This window comes from Lissotriton helveticus, chromosome 5_1 (genome assembly GCF_964261635.1).
Source record: "Lissotriton helveticus chromosome 5_1, aLisHel1.1, whole genome shotgun sequence".
Classification (NCBI taxonomy): Eukaryota; Metazoa; Chordata; class Amphibia; order Caudata; family Salamandridae; genus Lissotriton; species Lissotriton helveticus.
This window is the reverse complement of record NC_136065.1, coordinates 2083075073-2083097986: the sequence shown is the minus strand read 5'-3', so window position 1 is coordinate 2083097986 and position 22914 is coordinate 2083075073. Positions and strand designations below refer to the sequence as shown.

The 22914-nt window shown below is 44.3% G+C and overlaps 1 protein-coding gene across 1 annotated transcript in view; it reads right to left on the bottom strand.

The window, feature by feature from the left end:
- Nucleotides 1-22914, bottom strand: part of LOC144754004 (uncharacterized) — a 70827-nt gene that overhangs the window by 5609 nt on the left and 42304 nt on the right. Inside the window, exon 2 of the mRNA XM_078641522.1 lies at nt 11133-11418. Coding sequence (XP_078497648.1) covers nt 11133-11418 — 286 coding nt within the window. The remainder of the gene's footprint in view (nt 1-11132; nt 11419-22914) is intronic.

The window sequence follows — 22914 nt, the reverse complement described above, 5'->3', positions numbered from 1 at the left end:
TGAGCCAGGGTTCTTCTTTTCTATCTCTCCCTTCCTCCTTATATTCTTTCTAATCTCCTCTTCTCTTAACCTCGACAAGGACATGGTGTACTGTATTCTTATTTTTTCCTATTGACATTTCTTTAGCATGACGAGCACTCATCCTCTATGTACAGTTACATGGAATGTCCATGGTCTCACCCGTTACATTAAAAGGAAAATAGTGCTTTCTTATCTCCAATCCAAACACGTAGATGTGGCCTTAATACAAAAAAAACCATCTAGGTACGCTAGAATATGTTACACTATGCAGAGATTGGGTGGGGAGGGTCATTCACAGTAGCATTCGAAAGGGTGAATCCACAGACGCTGGCCCCATTCGCAAATGTGGAGTTGCAATTCTTCTTCGCAAATCACTCCCAGTCACCGGTCTCCAAAACATGGTTGGATTCTGAGGGATGTTATGCGTTTGCTAAATTGCATATTGGAGATTCTTACATTTGTGTGGGATCAGTCTACGCTCCGACTGGGACCAAGAAAATCATTCTTCCTCCAGTTGAACCGTCTATTAACAGAGATAGATGTCTCACAGTACCTCATTGGCGGGGATTGGAATCTGGCGCGAGATCCAATTCTAGACAAAACTGGTCCATTTGACAGGAGGAATGCTGCAGATGGAGCTCTATTAGATGACTTAATATCGGATAACGGACTAGTTGACCACTGGCGTCCTAGCCATCCAACAGACACGGAATACATCTTCTTCTCTCCCACCCATGGCACATTCTCTCGCTTGGACTATTTTCTGACATCACAGAAAGGGGTTCAAATGGTCACGGATCTCGCAACTTGGAAACAGCTTTATCTGACCATTCCCCTGTCCTCTTATCCCTAGAACTAGGAGTCTTTGGGCCAGGGAGTAAACCCTGGCGTATGAACATCCAACGACACAGGACTCCCAAGGGAAAATCTCAACTACAATCACATCTCCAAGACTATCTTTCCACTAACCAGTGTTCTGTTACCTCTACCAGGACTTTTTGGGCTGCAGCTATCAGGGGTCAGTTAATGCTTGATGCAGCACTTGTTAATAAACAGAATGCTGCACGCAAACAGAACTAGTACGCGACATTCAATCTTACTCTCGCCTGTACACACTAAGCCCAACCTTGCAGAATCGTAAATCACTGGAGCAAGCTCATATGGCTTTAAATAACCTTTTTACATCTAAAGCTGAATAGGCTCTGCAGAGAATGAAGGGGCGACATTACGAACAGGGGTGAAAGGCAGGGAGACTGTTAGCTGCCCAATTGAACCAAAGAGAGGCACCTATGGCCATTCCAGCTATTCGAACAGCACAAGGTGATATGCTTATGACACCACAAGATATTGTCAATGAATTTGCTTCTTTCTACCAATCTCTCTATACCCCAGGTACTCAGATAGATTTGGATAAGATGTCTACTTTTCTTACAAAGGTGGATCTTCCCCGTCTCTCTGATGATGGTAGAGCTGTGCTTGAAGGTGAAATTAGCAAAGATGAGATTTCCCGAGCCATTGCTAACCTACCTTACCACACAGCTCCTGTGGAAGATGGATACCCTGCTGAATTCTATCGATGGGAAGGACACAACGTTATTGATACACTACATGCTGCATTTTAAGAAGGGGATAATGTATCTTCATTGGGGCCTCTTTCTAACAAAGCACTCATCGCTGTGCTACCAAAACCTGGTAAAGATCCCTTGCTATGCAGTAGTTACCGTCCCGTAAATAAATTGTGATATTAAAATATTGGCCAGCATACTAGCGTCCCGCCTTCATAAAGTATTACCTTCCCTGAGACACCACACTCAAGTGGGCTTTGTCCCTGGGCGCTCCTCTCGGAACCATCTTCGTACATTAGCCCATAAACTGTGGTCTGCTAAACAACTTCCAGACGATGCATTAGCTCTTTCACTTGACGCAGAAAAAGCGTTTGATCGCATTGATTGGGACTACCTTTTAATAGTAATGGAACGATTTGGGTTGGATTGATCAATTTTTAACCAAGTACGCTTATTATATGACAATCCATCTGCTCAAGTGAATTGTGGTGGTTTTTCATCTGACACATTTCCGATTCGGAGAGGAACCCGCCAAGGATGCCCTTGATCCCCCCTTCTTTTCCTCTTAGCTATGGAACCATTAGCTGCCACAATTCGACAAACTGATGAAATCACAGGTGTTACTCTCCCAATCGAAAACTCTAAAATGTACATATATGCAGATGATATCCTACTCACCCTACAAACCTTCCCTGATCTATTCCGTCTCTCCTTGAACTACAAAAGCAGCTATATAAGGTTTCCCTTTTCATTGGCAACCTTCACAACTTAAATACCTAGGAGTTCTAGTCAATAAAGGTTTGGAAGACATGGTTATAGACAATTTAACTCCTCTGATTTCTCAAATGCAGTGTGATTTTGACAAATGGAAGGCTATAGGGCTTTCTCTTTGGAGTAGAGTCCAAGCTATTGAAATGGTCAATCTTCCATGTTTCATACATATCTTGGACATGCTTCCCCTTCAGATCCCTTTAGCCACGCTTTGATCAATCGACTCCAAGAGTAAAACCTTTATATGGGGTTCAGCTAAGCCTTGTCTTGCCGTGACAAAATTGAAAGCTCACCAGCTATATGGGGGTATGGGCCGCCCATCGATTGAACATTATGCCCTCACATTACACGTCTCTCAAATATCTTATTTGGTGCCAGGGATCTCCACAATGGGTGCATATAGAGCGCCATCTTTTATCCACAGATTCAGGTCTTTCTCTTTTATATGGAAGCGGCACTAGTCGTTCTGACCCCAAAAACCTGATTTTATCAGCTATGCATAAATCCTGGCAAAGGGGACATCGTTCACTAGATTCAAACCCGCGCATCTACAACAAGGTTCCCTTATGGAATAATTCAGGTAACATATTAATGGTGGAACTCTATCTTGGCCTTTGTGGCAAACAGCAGGCATTAACTCTATAGATCAACTTCTTCATAAGGGCGATTTCAAATCATTCTCACAACTAAGGGAGGAATTTAATCTTCCTGCACAACATTCTTTTAAATACCTTCAACTCCAACAGTATTTGAAGAAACATTTGGGATTGCCCCCTTGTTGTTTCAACTCTCACCAATATTATCCTATTTAAATACATATGGTAAACATAAAGGAGTAACTTCTGGTCTTTATAAAACATTCACGTTTCACCTCTTTTCACAATCCCTCTCTCATAATCTTCACCTTAAATGGCAATTCCGTTTATCAAACTCTTATACAGCTAATGAATGGGAACAGCTATTGTAGAATCTGCATAAAGGAACCCGTGAAGCAAGGATTACATTTTGCTTATTTAAAATACTCCATGATTGGCATTCGTCGCCAGTCAAATTGCATAAAGCCAGCCTACTCTCACATACTAATTGTTGGAGATGCTCCAATTCTGGCTGTGACACAACTCGCATTATCTGTGAATGCCCAAGTATGCAACATTTTTGGAAGTATGTTGGTAAAATTTTGCACTGCACAATGCCCTTACATCTACCACTCACACCTGCCAATACTCTTTTACATGATTTACATCATTCCCCAAAGCTCTCTAAACCACAACACCGTATTTTCCACACTGCATTGGCTACAGCTAAAATATGTATTTTACGTCATTGGAAATGATCCTCTCCAGCCTCACAGGAAGAATGATTAGTAGCCATGATACAAACAGCTTCACATGAACGCACGATCTATAATCTTCAGGATCAAACTGACATATTTCTTCAGACCTGATCACCTTTTGTAAAAACGAAAGCTGATGATACTACTAATTCTCCCGTTCCTCTTACTGCACCCACATAATGAGACTAACTTATTGTTCTACATCTTTGTTAATTATGTCTTTCCTATTTTTACTTGTTCTGTCTCTTCCACTTTTCCCATATTCTTTTCATTATTACCGTCCCTTGTCTCCTATTTTTCTCCCCCACCTCCCCGTACCATGGCTCTACCCCTCCACATTATCCTTCATATTTTATTTTTTTCTCCTTTTCTTTTTATTTACACCATTTTACTATTTTCGCCCAAATCTACTTTGTCTTAAACTTTTTGCAATGTGAATATTTTCCTATGATAACACATTTCTCTTTGATTATTATGATGATCGCATGCTAAGCTATTGACTCATATTTATATTTGATCTATTTATATTTAATTAATTAATCATATCTGCTGTATCACTTTTATTATTATAGAATCCCTCATGTATTTATTAACAATTTATTAATGCATCCTTACCATTATTTTCTTGATGTATTTTTATTGCAAAATTCAATAAAAAAAATTCAACACAAAAAAGAACAAGCCGGACCCTCCTTGCTAACACAAAATCAGGTTCTCCAGAATACCCATGTCCACCCAAAGTACAACATCTCACTACAGAGATAATCTCTGGACAGCTCACACTTGTATTTAACTAAGTCATATACACTGGTATTTAACCCAAACTTTGGAAGAAAGGAGCACTACTCCCCCTCATAAAGAAGGCAAATATCCCAGCATCAGATCCCTCAAACTATCGTCCCACAGCACTTTGCCAGCCAAAATACTAGACAAATTTCTAAATCAGCAATTATCCGCCTTCATAAAGTAATACAACCTATTAGAAGACTCGCAGTTTGTATTCCGGTGCCAACACAGCACTGAATCCACCCTTATAACTGCCGCAGAGGACAAAATGGGGCATTAATACTGTTGGATCTCTCGGGGGCATTGGACAATCATGACATTCAGCTAAAGTCCCTTTTTGAGATTGGCATTAGGGATAAAGCCCTCTCCCTATTAACATCATTGTTAGCAGCTAGAGATCAATACATCACCCTAGAAAACTTCTCATCCACCACTTGGAGTTTTCCCTTTGGAGGCCTTCATGGGGCATCACTGAGCCCTAATTTATTTAATCTTTACACTGCTCCATTAGTAAAACTCATCAAGATCTTTGGTTTCTCTGTTGTCTCCTGTGCAGATGACATGCAAATCATCGTGTCAGTCACAGCAAACCCTGCACACAGAGCTGCACAATTGTGCCTCGGTATGGAACAAATCCGAATCTGGATGGCTGAAAGCTGCCTGAGATTAATCTTTGTCAAGACCGAGATATTACTCTTCGGAAAAACATACTGATTTCTGGTCCCCAAGGCAAGACCCTGCTCTTGCCTTGGCACCAAATCCACCTTATCTTTCTGGAGTAAATGTTTTACTTCCTTTTGCAGCACTCGTAATGGGTCTGGCAGGAGAGCAGACGGGAAATGGTAGGTCGTACCCACTTTTCACAATTGGCAAGACCCGGAGGTCTAAAATAATGGCCCTCAAGGCTTGTGGAAAGGAGGAGACCTGTTCTCCAAACTAAGGTCTGACAATTGGGAACTAGGGCTACATCCCTGCAGAGGCTAGGAGGAGTAGGAAGAGGAGAGGGAATTGAAGGGAACAGTAAGGTACCTGTTTTCCCCTGCCCTCTATATTGTTTGAACAGTGGGTTTGCCTGCTGCTGTTGCTTGTGGAAGGATTGATGCTGATGGTCACAAAAAGAAAAACCTCTTGAGAAGACATGAAATATGTTAAACCGGTGATAAACTCTCTGCTGCGTCTGGAGTTCCAGGGATATTGCTGCTGTCTTACTTTCCCTGAACCTTTCTAAAGCAGAGTCAACTTTTGCCACAAAGAGACAGGAACCATCAAAGGCCAGGTCAATGAGTGTTGTCCGGACATCGTGAAAGAAAACAGAACTTGTCAGCCATGCATGGCAGCACAAAGAAATGGAAACCACCATATCCCTGGCAACAGAGTCTGTAGTGTCCAGGCCGACTTGTTCACTTGTTTTGTTGCAGCTAGTCCATCCCATATTAGCTCTGAAAAGAAATTTACAAATGATCCAGACGGTTAGGTAGACCCAGAGAGAGTACGTGGAACTTTCAATGAGACATGTGGCATTTACCTACTTGAGGGCCATGCTGAAAAGGTCTTCTCCGCCTGTTGTTCAATACTTTTGGATTCCCTATCTGATGGAGTACTAGGGAAAGCTCCGGGCAACAACTTCAAGGAACAAGATGCAAAACAACTAGGATTTCCAGTGGTGTATTGAACAAATGTAAAAATGGGCTCCCAGGTACCAGCCTATAGCATCTTGCAGTTGTCCTGTGAACTGCAGCGGAAGACATGGACGTTGTGCAAATCGCAAGAATGGTTCTGTGATTGATTCATTAAAGTGGAGCGAGGGCTCTGTGGTATGTGATGTAGATGCTGACTTTAGTTTCGGTGGTTGGACCCCGGAGGTCCAACATTTCCACTGCTATTTATATCACTGAATGATAAGTGGTGACCTCAGATGGAGACAGTCCAATTCAGAAATACAACTCCTAATTCCAGTGATGTATCCAATCCACTGGTGTCCTGTAACCCCGCAAAATACAGGTCCAAAGCCCCATAATCTGTGTCTTGGCTGGGGCCTTAGTAAGGATCAGGATCCCCAAAACAGAACATCCTTTCTTCGATGAGCAGCTACACCTCCTGGTATGAACGGTGTAAAAGGATTCTCAGGTGGGGGTAACGCTTCTGGCCGGGTTAGTTGAGGTGCTGATTGTGTGGGTTGTGGAGCCAGGGACAAGGGTTGTAGTGCTGAGTGTAGCTGAATCGTTTGAGTTGCCGGACAGATAAGAGAGGCCGGCACTGAAGTTGAAAAGCTTGATAGAAGGCTGCAGGTATCACTGGACTCGTAGGCAACATAGGAGCCGAGATTACCAGTGGCAGCGGGAGTAATTAAGTGAAAGGATCCAAGCGTATGCAATGGGAGGGCTCTGAAAGTGTATTCCATCTGACCAATGAGGTCAGTTGGCACTCCACAGAAGAGCATGCTTCTTCTGAGCACGTTGTACATAGAGTTCAGAAATATTGCTGGATCTGTTCTAGGGGTGGGAAATGCTGGATTTGGCTGACCAAGCCGAGGCCACTGGATGGGCGCCACAGGTGGTAGCATCTCCGGCATTGATGCAGGGCCCCATGTTATGGTAGGCGCCAGATGCTTCGTGGTATCCTCCACTACTTTGGGCTCTGATGTGGATGGTTGAGGGGAGGAAGTGGGTCTTGGCAATTACTTATGGAAAGGCGTCTCTCAAATTTGTGTCGCCTCTTCTTCAAAGACTTCAACAATGGCTATGTTTCTTTCTTTTGCAACATACTTGCCAGAACGAAGAACAGACTGAGGGATCTCTACAACATAATTAAACAAAAAACTAACCTCACCTCCCATCAGGAAATAATAGGCACTAATGAACGATGTGAAGAAATAGTTAAAATCTATTCTGAAAAAGTAATGAAAATGTAACCATCTCTTATCCTCATTGAAAGTCAGACAGCTAAGCTCTTCTACTCCAACGATGTACACATCTCTATAGTAATCCCTCACCAGGCTCTACCTCAGACCTGAGAAACACACAAAATCAAGAAGGATCTTCACCCATCAAAGAACACCAACTGGTCAGAGTTCACATCGCTGACAGAAGAGGACGTCCACAAGATAATTGCAAACTTCAACACCACATCTCATACCACTGATCCCCTCCCACCTTCCCTAGTACAGAACCTCAACCACTTCATCTCTCTGTTCTGGACCAAAATCATCCATCCTACTATCTCGTTGGGCTGTGTTCCTGATTCTCTCCAACTAGGCCAAGTCAAAACCTGGATCCTAATGGCCTCAACAACTTCAAACCTGTAACCAACCTTCCTTTACTAGCAAATGCAATTGAATAATGCATCTTGATCCAACTCCTCCAACACATCGAGAAATTCAACCTCCACAACACCTTTCACTCAGGATTCATGAAAGAGTGTGGCACAGAAACTGCTGTGGCTCAATATATCAAATGCCGTTCTCAAAACTTGAGATAAAGTTGCCTCTTGCCTCTTAATCCAACTTGATCTATCGGTGGCATTTGACACAGTTAACCACCAAGCTTCACCTGAGACCCTCAAGAATCACACTGGTATCAATGGTACGGTCTTGAGAGGACATACAAATCAGCAGTTTCCTCTCACAGCCTACACGAGTTTCACAGGGAGTTCCACAAGGCTCCATCCTCTCTCCAGTCCTTTTTAACGTCTTCATGGAACCCCCTCACAATTATACTGAATCAAGCAGGTGTGAAATATCACCTATATGACGATGACACGCAACTTTACTACAAAATATCCCATAATTATATATGCTATTTGAATTCAACACTAAACAACATACAAACCTAGCTAAGCACCAATCACCTAAAAATGAACTCCAATAAAACTTAATTTTAACTCTTTTCCCCCAATTGCAAGCCATTATCATTCGAAGAATGGCTCAAGAGCATTAATGCTATGAACTGTTCTTTCATACTCTGCAACTCCGTGAAGTACTGGGAAGAAAAGTCACCTTGCGCCTCTAAGAACAACTCTTAAGGCAGCCAGTAGACTCCTCACAGGCACCAAAATATTTAACCACATCACACCTGCACTCAAGAGTTCAATGGCTCCTTATAGAAGGAAGATGCATCTTATAGACAGCCTGTTTCACTCACAAAGCCTTTTACACTGCAAACTATAAATATTTAGAAAACAAACTTTTGAAAGAGGATTGAAATCAGGCCTTTAGAAGATCCAACTCACTCCTTCTCATTGATCCCAAACTGAACAAAACACCCCAGAAACGTTCTTTCTCAGGTAAAGCTCCATGGATTTGGAACTCAATTCCTGAAGACCTCTGTTGTAATCCTTCCTATATTTGTTTTAAACGGAACCTCAAATCACTACTGATGAACACATACTCCAACCCACTTACCAGAGCTTGCTAAACCGACAAGATCATTTGAGACGGCTGCCTGACCCAATTCAGCATTTAATCTGTCACTAATGCCTCTGGTGGGATTATGTTGCACTATTTGTTGCTTTTTGATTTTTGATATACATATTTAATGTTGCACTGTTTTTTTATTCCCCTTTGATATACTATGTCAAAGTTGAATCCTTCTATTAATGCTATGGTCTCGGTTCACTTGTCTTGTAAAGCACTCTAATACTCTTGGGTTTAGCTAGCAATATATAAAAATCTAAAAAAAATAAACAACACCAGCGTACTTCCACTCATCCTGTACTTGTGTCTTCTTTAGTGTTCATCCTTTGCTCAGGCCATAAACATCTTCCCTCTCCTATATGGCCTAGGGGTGCATACCCCAAGAAGAGCCTCACGCCTTCACATTATGGTTGGACCCATCAACAGATTTCAAGAGGGTCAGTGATTCACATCTGTCCTTCGCAATTCCTGCACTATTTGAATCTGTTCCATGTCGACAACCTCCTGAGATTTGCGTTTATGGCTTGGAAAAAAGGGAACTGGAGTGAGTCCTCCGACAGGGGCGCTTTATGGCTCTAGTGACGTCAAAGGTTTGCCGCTTCCAGCATTGAAGTAGAGTCAGTTTCCCCTGCTGGCGTGGAGAGCTAGTGAAAAGGTTCCGGGATTCAGCCTGGCGCCTGGGATATTTAAAAAATTAGGAATATCAGAATATAAGTATCCATCAGAGACAGTACTCCAAATAAGGCTTAGAGATCAGGACAAAGTGCAGCAGTGAGATCTAGAGAACTGGACACTGTATTCCAGATAAGGTCTAGAGAACTGCCATTAGACGTCCGATGAGTCCTAGAGAAAGGGACACATTTCTACAGTGGCACCTAGAGAACAGGACCAAGTGATCAAAATGAAGTCAAAAGAACTGGCACAAAACTCCAGGAGAGGCCCAGGGAACTAGGCACAATAGTGTAGGCGAGGCCTACAAAACCAGAATGCACTTTAAAAAACTCACCATTCTAGTAAAGGCCTAGTGGACTCCATCTGCATGCTCACATTTTGCTCTTGGATGTAACGTTACCTTTCACCTGGTGGCAACAAGAGCAAATAATGCAGAAATAAGACACTTGCCAAAAGGGCGCTAATACGGTGTGTGCACGTTAGCACTAAACTGAACAGAGGGCACAAACATTCAGCGATAATCAGCACAAATGTTGTGTGCTCTGGAGAGTTTTTTAGCCTGATTTTCTGTGCAAGGGAATACTGTTAACCGTTGGCCACCTGTGCAACTAAATTTGTTTCCAAAGGTAATCCCATATGACTGGTTGCTCCTACTCCCAGAGGTAGAGTGTGACTAGTCCCACAGACAAAGTGTGCCACCCATAGACTGTGTGTTTCCACTCCCACAGTATGCAACCCAAGGCTGGGTATATTCTAAACCCACAAACAGCATGCCCCCATAGTCTGGGTGTGTCCCTTCCAGACAGTCTACCCACATACTGCGTGTCCCTTCTCACAGAGAGTGTTTGGCACCCTGTGTGTCCACTGCCACAGTCGGAATGTGTCACCCAAAAACCATGTGTGCCGCCTCTCAGAATGCGCCACCCACTGGTACCCCAAGTGTATGCAACCGTAATCAAGTTTAAAAAATCCTGATCCATCTAATTGACATGAATGAGGATGCTGTTGTGCCAAACAAATATTTTGGAGGATTTAATTGCTGCTAGCATAATGTATCTTATTGATTATTCATGTGACAACCTTGGTTGGTGTGCATGTTTTTTCTGGTGCACAGGGTTTCTGTGTTAAGAGGCTACAGGGACCACAGATTTGATAACATCTGCCCTGATGATGGTCTCTTATACCGTAGAAATGAAAAGATCGAAACGTTGACTTGTGTTGCTGCTTTTTGTCACTTAACATAGAGATGGATGTACCTAATCTACTTATAATAGACATGGTTAATAGGATGAGTTTAGAAAACAACAGTGAGAGGGCCAAAGATGCAATGGTTTAATTGTGTGTCATTATATTTCTTGCTTTTGTAAGTTGTAATTAGTCCACAGTGTATTTTGTATAATTGAAAAAGCGATTAATTAAGTAGAATATTGAAAAACACTGATTGACCCTTGGTACGTGCCTGGCTACAGCGTCAACTTGGGCATATATGAGATGAAGCTGTAATAGCAAGTGGTTTCACAAAATTCTGTTATCTCACCAAGCCACAAAAACATTGTGCAATGCACCCACTTACTTGGCTCGTCATCTTCTGGACAGCGAACGTCTTTGCAGATGTCCTCGGCTTGAGCCCAGAAGCCCTCCTTGCATTCCAGAGCAGCAGTCAGCTTCTTTTTGGTGTCGTCTTTGGTCCTGTCCAAGAGCACCTCCATCAGAATATTCTCGTTGTGCCTCAGTGCCTCCTCTTTGTAGTTGATCTTCCAGTCTACTTCCCAGCAACTGCAATCCTTGCCACACTTGTAGCTGAACTTCAACGCCAGTCCGGCGAATACCAAGAATACCAGCATAGCCAGGCCAATCAACTGAGGAGAAGGGAAGAAGACAGACAGAAGGTAGTTACTACATAGCAGCGAATACGAAGAGCACCAGCAGAGCCAGGCCGATCAACTGAGCAGAAGGGAAGAAGACAGAAGGGAGGAAGTTACTACATAGCAGCGAATACAAAGAGCACCAGCATAGCCTGGCCAATCAACCGAGCAGAAGGGAAGAAGACAGATGGAAGGAAGTTACTACATAACAGTGAATATTAAGAGCACCAGCATAGCCTGGCCAATCAACTGAGCATAATGGAAGAAGACAGAAGGAAGGAAGTTACTACATAACAGTGAATATTAATTAAGAGCACCAGCATAGCCTGGCCAATCAACCGAGCAGAAGGGAAGAAGACAGAAGGAAGGAAGTTACTACATAACAGCGAATACAAAGAGCACCAGCATAGCCTGGCCAATCAATGTCAATGTCAATGTCAAATGTTTTTCTATAGCGCGCTTATCACCAAGGAGGTCTCAAGGCGCTTTGCAGAAGAGAGGCATTAACCTACCAGAGTGAGACACCTACAAAGAGACTTTACTAGGGAAAGAGCCACGTTTTTAAGCCCCTTCGAGACTCCAAATGATTGGAGAGGGACAGGAGGTGAGGAGGTGACTTATTCCATAGTTGGGGAGCCACATATGAAAAGGATCGGCATCCATTCCTGGACGTCCGTACTCTAGGCTGGAACAGCAGGAACTTAGAGCTAGAGCGAAGCGCTCTGGACGGATATACCAGGCTAGTTTTTTTGTTAAATAGGAGGGGCCTATACCATGAAGGAGTTTATGAGTTAAACTCAAGATTTTAAAATGGCATCTTTGGCACACAGGAAGCCAGTGTAATTTTTTAAGGATAGGTTTGGAGGCAGATCTAGGAGGCAGACCCAGCACTAGCCTTGCCACCGCGTTCTGAATAGTTTGTAATTTGGTTAGTTGATTCTCATTAATGGAGGCAAACATGGCATTTCCATAATCGAGCCCACTAACAATCAATCCCTGGACATGGGGCTTTCTGGCTTCAATTGGGAGCCATTTAGAAATTTTACGCAGTTGTCGAAGAATGCCAAAACATGTCCCGGCAACCTGGTAGACGTGAACCTTCATGGAAAGATCCCGATCAAGCATGATCCCTAGATCTCTTACAGCTTCTTTAGGCTCAGGGCAAGGCCCTAGATCAATAGGCTACCAGTCCTGCGACCAGAAGGTCGTGGCTATGCCAAATAGTAAGATTTCAGTCTTGCTGCAATTGAGTTGAAGCTTGTTATCACTCATCCAGTTTTTAATGTGGATCAGACATTGTTTGAAACGGATACAGGTTTCCTGGGAATTAGATCTGCAGGTAATGAGTACCTGCGTATCATCTGCGTATGACACGGTGGAGAAGCCATAGGATTTTATAATATGGGCCAGAGGGCAGAGATATACATTAAATAGGAGGGGACTGAGGATGGACCCCTGTGGGACCCCTACAGAGAGAGGAATAGTGGCAGATGTGTGAGAATTCATCCTGATGTGAGAGTGACGATCCTTGAGATAGTCCACGAACCAGGCCAAAGCATTGCCTCGGACACCAACCTCCCACAGCCGATGTTTCAAAATGCTGTGGGAGATGGTGTCAAAGGCAGCGGAAAGATCTAGTAATACCAGAATTGCTGATTCGCCCCTATCCAAGGAAAGTCGGATGTTATCCACTACTTCCATTACTGCGGTTTCCGTCCCATGAGCGGCACGGAAGCCTGATTGTGACGGGTCAAAGAGTGCATGGGTTTCAATGTAAGAGGACACACGTTTGTTTACCAAAAATTCAAGAACCTTGCCAAAGTAAGGTAATAGAGAAATTGGTCTGTAGTTGGACACAGTGGAAGGGTCTCTATTAGGCTTTTTGAGAATTGGCCTGACTTGCGCCAATTTCCAGCTACTAGGGAAAGAAGCACTCTCAAAGGAGGCATTAAAAATACTGGTCAAAACGTCGGCCAGCAATGGAAATAAATCATTGCACTTACGGGGGAGCAAGGGGTCATTAGGAGATCTTGACTTAATTTTCTTGAGTGCAACTAGCACTTCAGCAGGGGAAGTGGGCTCCAATTCTATCATGGATGGAGAATCCGTGGTTTCAGGGGCGGGCTCAGAATTACAGAGAGCCTCCACGCCTGCGGCCACACTTGGAGGTGAGGAAGGAAATGAGGAATATATTGACTGGATCTTATTGTGAAAATAGGAAGCCAGTGAATTCACCCATTCTGGTGAGGGGTCGAATTCAGATTGCTCGACCTGTGGTGTAGTAAACTCCCTGACTATTTTGTACAGTTCTTTACTAGATTGGGAGGCCTTATTTATTCTCAGCGAAATATAAAGAGATTTCGCTGCCTTTATATGTTTCATATAATCAGAATGAATTAATTTATACTTCAAGCGGTTTTCAGGCGTTCTGGACTTACGCCATAGTCTCTCCGCCGTTCTACAATCAATTTTCTCTCGTTTCAAGGTCACGGAAAACCAAGGTGAAGCTATCCTTTTCAAATTTACTTTCCCTTCCGGGATAATTTCGTCAAGTGTATTTCTAATAGATATGTCCAATTGCATGGCCATTGTTCCAACATCATTAGGATTACTGTCCGGAGGCTTAAAATGTGTCTTAAACGCCTCGGGAGTCATTTTATACCAAGGTCGAATATTATCTCCTAATGAAGAATAATTACCAACACTTGTTTAGTTGCTAATGCAGGAAGAAACTCTTCTCTGAAATCTCCCAGCAAAAGGCTGAGAAGGAAGAATCTAATCAAATGCAATAGATGGCTCTACCCCTATGGGCCTTACCCCTCTACAGCCCACCACTTTTCTTCACCTGTAGAGCCCACTTCTCCACCTCCCATGCGGAACCTCTTTCAAGCAGTTTCTGCGCTCTTTCTTATTCAACTCCCTGCGTTCCTCCCAGCAGTTTCTGCTCTCCATATTGTCCCCTCGCATCTTTACACTTTGTTACAATTTCCTTGCACCCCGTGCAACCGATGCCTCTCTTCACTTACATTGCCTATCACTCCATGGGTCAGATGTACTAACGTGTAACTTTCCGAATCGTAAATTGCTATTGTTAATAAATCGCATTTTGCAATTCGGTTAGTGAAATGTACTATCAAGTCAATGTTCTAAACAGCGATTTCTTAAGATTCGTATTTCTAAGATATCGCAAAGTAACGATTTATTCGCAGCTGCAAAATGTGAACATTGCACAAACACACATTATTGACATCAGAATTTGGAGGTGAACAACTTTTACAACGCAACTTTTACCACACAATGCCTTTACGACGCAACTTTTACAACGCAAACCATTACAACGCATTGCGCTGGGGGGCGCTCTAGGATAGGGAATAGGTTTAATGTACTATCCCACACCTTCCCTACTATCCACGGGGACTGGAGTTGGAATAGTAAATTAAACTATTCACTATCCAGCGCCCAAAAGCATTATGCGTTGTAAAGGTATTCGTTGTAAATACCGCGTTGTAAAGGCATGCAATGTAAAAGCATGCGTTGTAATGTCATACATCCGAATTTGGAATTACATTGTTTATATCACAATGGAAATCATAGCAGCTGCAAGGAAGCCAGAACTGAACATACCATCTACTGCAAACTACAACACTGTTGAGACAAGAACGTCAGCAAGACCACCATGCGTGGTGGGCAGAGCAGCTGGAAGGGACGGAGGAGTTAGGGAAAGACGCCATCTTCTCCACGTATAAGACAATCAATAACAATATGCATGCAGTGGCGGTTCCTCTACTAAGGCGGAGGAGCGTAACCCCACTGCTCTCGGAGCAGTGTGAAAGCAAAAATAAAATGATAATAACAGAAGTTATTTCTGGTATTATGTTATGTTATTGATGAAGCAAAGCTTCGCATTTGCGACTTGCTTTTGTCATGAACCTCGTCCATGTATAACCAGGTAATAATTTGTACGTCTTACTAACGTTTATTTCATGTTTAAACGAAATCAATGAAGCTTGCCTATGTGTATTCCTAATACAATTAACTTGAGTCCTAAAAATGGCCGCTGCTTTGAAATAGTGTCTGCGCATGCGTCAGTCACACTCACGTGTCCTGACGTGTTTGCAGGTTTGGAGGGAAATAGTTGCGCATGCGTAATACATAGCTTTGCCAGTAACGTGGTACTGCTCGTGCCACTGCTCTTGTGCTCGTATATATGTAGCTAACATTTACACTGCATAAGTATCTTTCTTAGTGATCAGTTGAAAGTACAAACCCTGTGATGTGTTTTCATAATGTTATTTCTATGTATTAATTTGTTCTCGCTTACTTTTCATGTACCGCGGGGAATGGGGGTCTGACTGAGCCGAAAGCCATCTTGGAGGGTACTTGTGCGCAGACTCGCCAGAAGCAATCTTGGCATTAAATTGCTGCCAAAGAAGGTTGATACCAGAAGCCACCCTGGGAAGCAGCACCTTCGCCCTGCAGCATCACGATATTGTTCTATTATGTTGCTAAAATGTATTCTTTCCCTGTATTCTGCGCAATTTTCTCATGGGAACCCCAATCTTGCTAGGCGGTGCCCTGAGATGTAAATAAGGCCTCCAAATGGTGTGTTCTGATTGGTGTGTTACCCAAAGCCTATCTTAGGACCAATCCAAATTGAGGGATTCTGACACTTTGCAACATTGGGGGGTGGTACACCGTCTCCAAACTGTATATCTACCCTGGGTTCACCTAGGGAAATTGTCCGACTTGTCTGGTTTAGCTGACCTCTCACTGACCCATCGCACTCAATAGGTGACTGAAGATACAGAGGGCTGCGGAGCACTCTGTCCGAAATTGACCATAGACTAAGGTTCTACTGAACCTTAAAGTGCTGGCGAAGCACTTTGCTGGGAGTTCGCTGACCCAATCGGGGTCTTGATCGATAGCTGCAGAGAGGGTGGAGCGCAGGCGTTGCTTCCGAACTGCGGGTGCTGGTCCTGTCCTGAGGGTTTCCTGTCCTGTCCTGAGGGTCCTGTCCTGATTCCTAATCTGAGGGTTTCCTGTCCTGTCCTGGGTGTCCATTCTGCACCTGCTGTCCATTGAGGGGTATCCTTCCTTGAGGGTTTCCTGTCCTTAACTGACCCGTGGCCAGGGTTTGGTTTCCACACCAGTCTAGGTAAATATTGCTCTAAATTCTTTGAACTTGCACCTTTCTATTTTTCTGTCTTTTGCTTCAATAAAGACACACCTTTGCATATGTGGATTTTCCATGCTTTTGCTGCAATTATTGAAACGTAAAGACATTGCATATTTTCATAACGTGTTCCCATGTTACCCTACCTGTTAGAAATCATATTTTGCATTGCAGTTTGTCATTTCCTGATATGGTCTAGAACGGCCTTACTTAAACTGTCTAAAGAACTTTTACCCTGAATGTATAGCGTTTCCTGATTGCATCTCATATTAGCATTTCCATGATTACCCTGACTTTATTTCTCTATAGTTATGTACTTTTCGTTATCTTGATTATTGATTGCCTTATTCTTGTAAATCTAATGCTTACCGAGAACGAACTTTAGATAAAGATTTTAAAACTTCCAGTTGTCCGTGGTCATTTACAACAGTATTGAATGTCATTTTGAGTTTGAATTTTGCTGCCTTTCCTTTACAGCTAGCTCCCTGATCCGTTGTGGTCATAGGTACCCGTGTCGGTGGATGGTAAGTCGGGTACGCTGAATAATAACAGTAGGGAATTCACACAAATTGGTAGCAGCCCGTGAAGTCACCCGGTCAATGTATATGGTGAATTGAAATATATGGGCCCGAAGCCGGAAACGGCGAAATTATTGGTTGGGTGACCTCGCGCGCTCTATCATATATATTATATATATATATATATAATATAAAAGTTATGTTAAACTTATTTATTAGGCGCACAGATGGTCCAGCAAAGGAGCGTCCTGGCGCCCGCCAGGTAGAAACACAACACAACAGGGCAGAGGAGAAGGAACAAGGGAACTAAGGAAACAAAAAGGTTTTTACCGCCCGCCGGAAGGAGAGCAAATCCCCAAGTGCACGAATCTCAAAGGGAAGGGAATTCCATAACGCGGCGGCACGCACTTGGAAGGAGCGGCCGCCGGCCCGGCAACGCTTAAACCGGGGAACAACAGCAAGTTCCAGGTCAGAGGATCTTAAGGCACGGCCTGGAATATAACGGGATAGAAGGTTGGAGAGAATCAAAGCAGGGGATCCCTTAATGATCTTGTAAGCCACACAAAGGACCTTAAACTGGATCCTACGAGTAATCGGAAGCCAGTGCAACGTGCGTAAGGTATTGGATGTAGAGCAAAATCTAGGCAAGCCCACGATCGCTCTTGCCGCTGCGTTCTGTACACGCTGCAGGCGGGTGAGTTCCGCCTGATTTAAGCCCAATAGTAGGGCGTTGGCATAATCGAGGCGTGACATCACGGTTGCCTGGATAACGAGTTGCCTGGTGTTCGCATCAAAACATTTTAGTACGGGTCGAAGTCCCCGCAGGATGCCAAAACAACAGGCCGCCGTGCGCATAGTATGGCATTCAAAAGAAAGAGATGGATCGAGCCATACCCCAAGATTTTTTAGCTGAGCGACCGGGATGGGTGTGGGGCCCAGGTCCGATGGCCACCACCTGTCGCCCCAGAGTTCCGTCTGCTTGCCAAAGATCATAACCTCCGTCTTACTTGCGTTCAGCTGGAGACAGTTGGAAGTCATCCAGCTGGCGACCGCCCGGAGTCCATTCTGGAATCTGGGGGCATCCACATCCGCATCCCCGCTGATTGTAACCGCTAGCTGGGTGTCATCGGCATAGGACACCATGGTCATGCCCCAATGCCTGACAACCTCAGCCAGCGGTCTCACATATAGGTTGAATAATGTGGGACTCAGCGAGGAGCCCTGGGGGACCCCCAGTTCCAGAGGATGGAATTTGGATTGATAGGGCGGAACGGCCACGCAGAAGGAACGGTTGGCAAGAAAAGATCGGAACCACTGGAGCGCAAGACCGGTGACACCCGCTTCCTCCAAGCGCCGCAGAAGGATCGGGTGGGCCACGGTGTCGCAGGCGGCGCTTAGATCTAATAGCACCGGCGCCGCCGTTTGACCCGCGTCAAGCACGGAGCGCAAATGCTCCACCATATAAAGTAGAGCCGTCTCCGTGCTATGCCCTGCCCGAAAACCATTCTGCGTTCTGTCCAAGATGTTAGCTTGTAGAAGGTGATCAGAGAGGACAGAGTTGACATGCGCCTCCGCAACTTTGGCAGGCCACGGGAGAAGGGAAATTGGGCGGTAATTCTCAGGTTTATCGGCATCCAAAGTTGGTTTCTTAAGGATGGGCACAACAACCGCCTGTTTCCACTTCGCTGGGACCACGCCGGCAGCTAAAGAGATGTTAATTAAGGAGCAAACCGGTGAAAGGCCATTGGATGGTAGGTCTCTAAACAAAGCCGGGCGAAGAGGATCAGCCGGGGATCCTGACTTGACCTGTTGGGCAAACTTACCAAAACTCACCAATGTTAATCTCGGGAAGGAATGTAACACATCCAAGGTAAGGGGCTTGGGGGGACTGCCAGCAGAGGGTGCAGCCGTAGGAAAAGCTCTGTAGATGGCATGGACCTTTTCCAAAAAGAACGCCGCCAGAGCGTCACAGTGAGCAATGGAACCCTGGTGAGTCGCATCATTTTATTTTTAGAATCAGCCAGATTGGGCGCGCCGGCGCGGTGCAGGTCTAGTCTCCCATGATGTCCGGGAGGAGGAGTGGTTGCTGCACTCCAAAGTGCGCACAACTGTTGGGACGGACAAACAGTCATGCACACTTTGCATGTCCCCCACCAGGCTGCATTACGCAGCCTGGTGGGGAGCATGCCCAGCCTCCTATTCCCCGCCTGAGCGCCGAGCCACGGAGCTCAAACCAATCACAATGCTGCGTTGTGCTTGACTTAGGGGAGGGAGACTGTGTGCTTCCTGGTTCTGGCCACAAAGAGACGACGGAGGAGAGACGACTGAGGACTCGAGACGCAGCAAAGAGGTAAGTGTTTTTTCTGGTACCCCCTCTCCCGCGATCCGCTCCGCTCCTCCACTCTTATTCCCTGAAAGCCACTTCTGTATGTGTGACACACTAGGTAAGCTAAGGGACAGATGCAGACAAGATGTGGGTGACCTTGAAGATATGGACTGGGAGGCAGCGCTAATGCACCCTTGGGAAGTATCAATTAAATTGCGCCTGATTAAATTTAAGATACTGCCCCGGGCATACTACAACTGCCAAAGGCTGCACCAAATGGAGAGGGCCTCTACACTGTTATTTTTGCAGTGTGATGAAGGGGTTGGATCATTCCTGCACACACATTAGAAATGTCCCTTATTCAGGCCTACTGGAAGACAATTATACAGGAACCCTCAGATATACTGGAGGTATCGCTACCGTCAGAACAGAGGCTTGTGTTGCTGGGGATCCCAAATGATGTAGATATCCCCCGAATTAAGATTCTTTTTAGTGCACTGGGCTTGGTGGTGGCAAAGAGAGACATGGCCAAATATTGGGGGTGCTGGTAGTGCCCACTGTGCATGAATGGCGGAAGGGTATAGATTTATATATTGCAGCAGAAAAGGTGGTGTACCACAGCAGGGGATGTTCCCGTAAATTCTACAAGAGTTGGGGCTGGTGGAGGTCCTACTATGGATTGGGCACTACAGAGGATAATTCTGATTCACCTCCTTGCTTGACTGTTTCCTAGATACAAACCGTTTCGTAGATGTGTGTATGCCCTCATTATATATTTTTTTCACATAAACTCTATGGCTGCGCTTAGACCTAATATTTCATTATCTATAATGAACATCAATACCATCAAAATGTAACTGCAGACAATGGCGCTTGTTGCCCATGCCTATTTTGTTTTTCTTTCTTTTGGTTAAAAATAAAAGACAAAACCTATTTTAAAAAGAAAAAGAAAGTCAGCAGAGGAGTCAGAAAGGAAAAGGAAGCAGACATTTTCAGATGAAGAAATAGAAATATCTGTGGAGGAATGTGTGGCTAACAATGAACAGCATTTAGGAAAAGCTTTTTTTTACAGTTCCAGAAGCAACACAAAAGGAATCTGGAGCAGAAACCTGGCTGCGAGAAGAGTCCATGCCAGACAAAATGCCAGACATAGTTCTGGCCCTTCCCCAAGGCTACGCAATTAAAAGATGTGACGGTGAACAGGGTTGGACTGGCCGTAGCGGGCACCAGGCGTTTTCCTGGTGGGATGGAAGGGTGGGGGCCCGTTTTTGAGTGGTGCAGGACGTTTTTGTTACTGGAGGCCGGTTTTGCAGCAGTGCTGCAATATCGCCCCCCTGTAACAAAAGCAGCAGCAGTGCTTCTGAATAGCACCCCCCACCCACTCCATTCCCCTCCTGCCTCCCCAGGCCAGTCCAACTGAATTGCCAGTGCTGGTTTGAGTTCCCAGTCGAGTCCTGACCATGAAGACAGAAGATGAGGGGGATGCAATAATTTATGAAGAAAATATAAAAGGTCAGCTCTCTCCCATAAAACGTCCAGGAAGTGAATGCCTAATGTTTTCTCTGGAACTCTCAGCTATCTTTACCTTCTCAGGAATTTTAATATATCGTTCCCACGGCCTGCTGCAGGATTTAGCTCAGCACTCCCGGCAAGCGCAGGGACGCCTCTTCGCTGAGGCAGCTGCGCGCTATACCAAACTACATAACAATAACTCCCTGAATTATTTGCTGAATTTAGTTTGGAAAAATCTAATTTTATAGTACTAGGTGATCTGAACATCCACTTCAATAATGATAACATTGAAAGTATAAAATCATGCAGGATACGGCAGCAAACCAGATGACTCAAGTAGTAAAACATCCCACCCATAAACTTGATCATACATTGGCTCCTATTTTTTCCAGTATTGAGGAGCTCATTGTAGATACTCCAATCCAAATGTGCTGGTCCAATCACTATGTAGTACCCTTCTCCCTTAACACCACTAGGGAAACAATTGTGTTCAACAAAAATAAAGCGCTTTTGATCTAGATTAGATGCCAAAATCTGGGAACATACCATAGTAGATTCAACATTAACAAGAGGAGGTGGAGTGGATAAGAGATACAAAAACTTTGAGAGCTGACTTAGAGGATCTCTGGATGCTCCTATCCCTATGAAATGAAAGTAACGGGCCGTCCTGCACAAAGCACACCTTGGTACTCCACTAACCTCAGTGAATTAAAGGGAAAAGCAAAAATAGTCCAAAGGCAGTGGAGAAAAAAGTATGACGGGCAAAATAAGGCATCGTACAAAAGAGCAACAAGTGCTCAGACAATCAGTTTAGTGGTGTAATACACTGGCTGAATTCTTTTTAGGAAAGGTGAATAACATCCTAGTTGCCCTTCCTACAAACACTAACTCCGAACAACATACTATCAACACATTGGGTGCTTTAGCTAGACATAAACGTACAGCTATCCCTAAAGTACAAACTGAGACAAGTAAGGAGATCCTCACCACAATCAAATCAAGATGTCCCCTCGACAGCGCTCCTCTCTACATCCTAAAAAAAGGAGGGACATAATATTAGTTGAACTGACAAATCTCCTCAACGACTCACTAGAAAGCAGCATGGGTCTCCTACACAGGAATCTACTAAAAAATGTTTCAAGCTATGTAACTGTGATAATGTTAAAACACCTGATAGGAAACAGGGTATTGATATATGACCCTCTCGTTCCTTTCAGGCTTCATCCGATAAACGCTTGGAGAGAGAAGCCCGATTGGAGCGCAGATCAGAAGAGCAAGTGAAACCAAGGAAGGACTCGCAACGCTCATATGATTACATAATTAAACAGGAAGATAAGCCTAAAATGTCGAAACTTCAATTCAAAAAGAAGAAGGTAGCTGGACTTAAGGCCAGGTATGCCCCGGATTTGGAGGACTGTGCTTCTAAATGGGGAATGGGAATTGTCAATGCTCTACAGTGTCATGAGAGTTTGCCAGAACCTGATGGGTTGTCTGGTGAGAGTAGCGCCACAGTGATCGGCTAACGTCCAAACTGTTATAAAGGTTCTGTGAGTCTTTATTGGGACATACACAAGTGGCATACTACATTCTGATCAGTGTCCGGTGTTTTGCTCTTGGGCTTAAAAAGAGGCCATGGGAAGTTTAGATGTGACGCTACAAATCTCGTCTCCCTATCATCCCGAGGGAAATGTGGTAGTGGAGAGGAAGAACTGGGACTTAAAGCGGTCTTTAACAGCAAGGATACTATGCGCTGATTGCAGTTGGGGCCATCACCTATATGGAGTTCAGAGGGCATTGGACAATATACCAAGAAAGACCTTGGGTGGTCAAACTCCTTATGAGATCATTTTTGAGGTTAATATGTGGGTCCCAGACCTCGATAATGACAGCACAGTGGCGGCGGAAACACTGTTTGGCATTAAAGAATGTTTGGTTATTTTACAGGAACTGAATGATTTCCA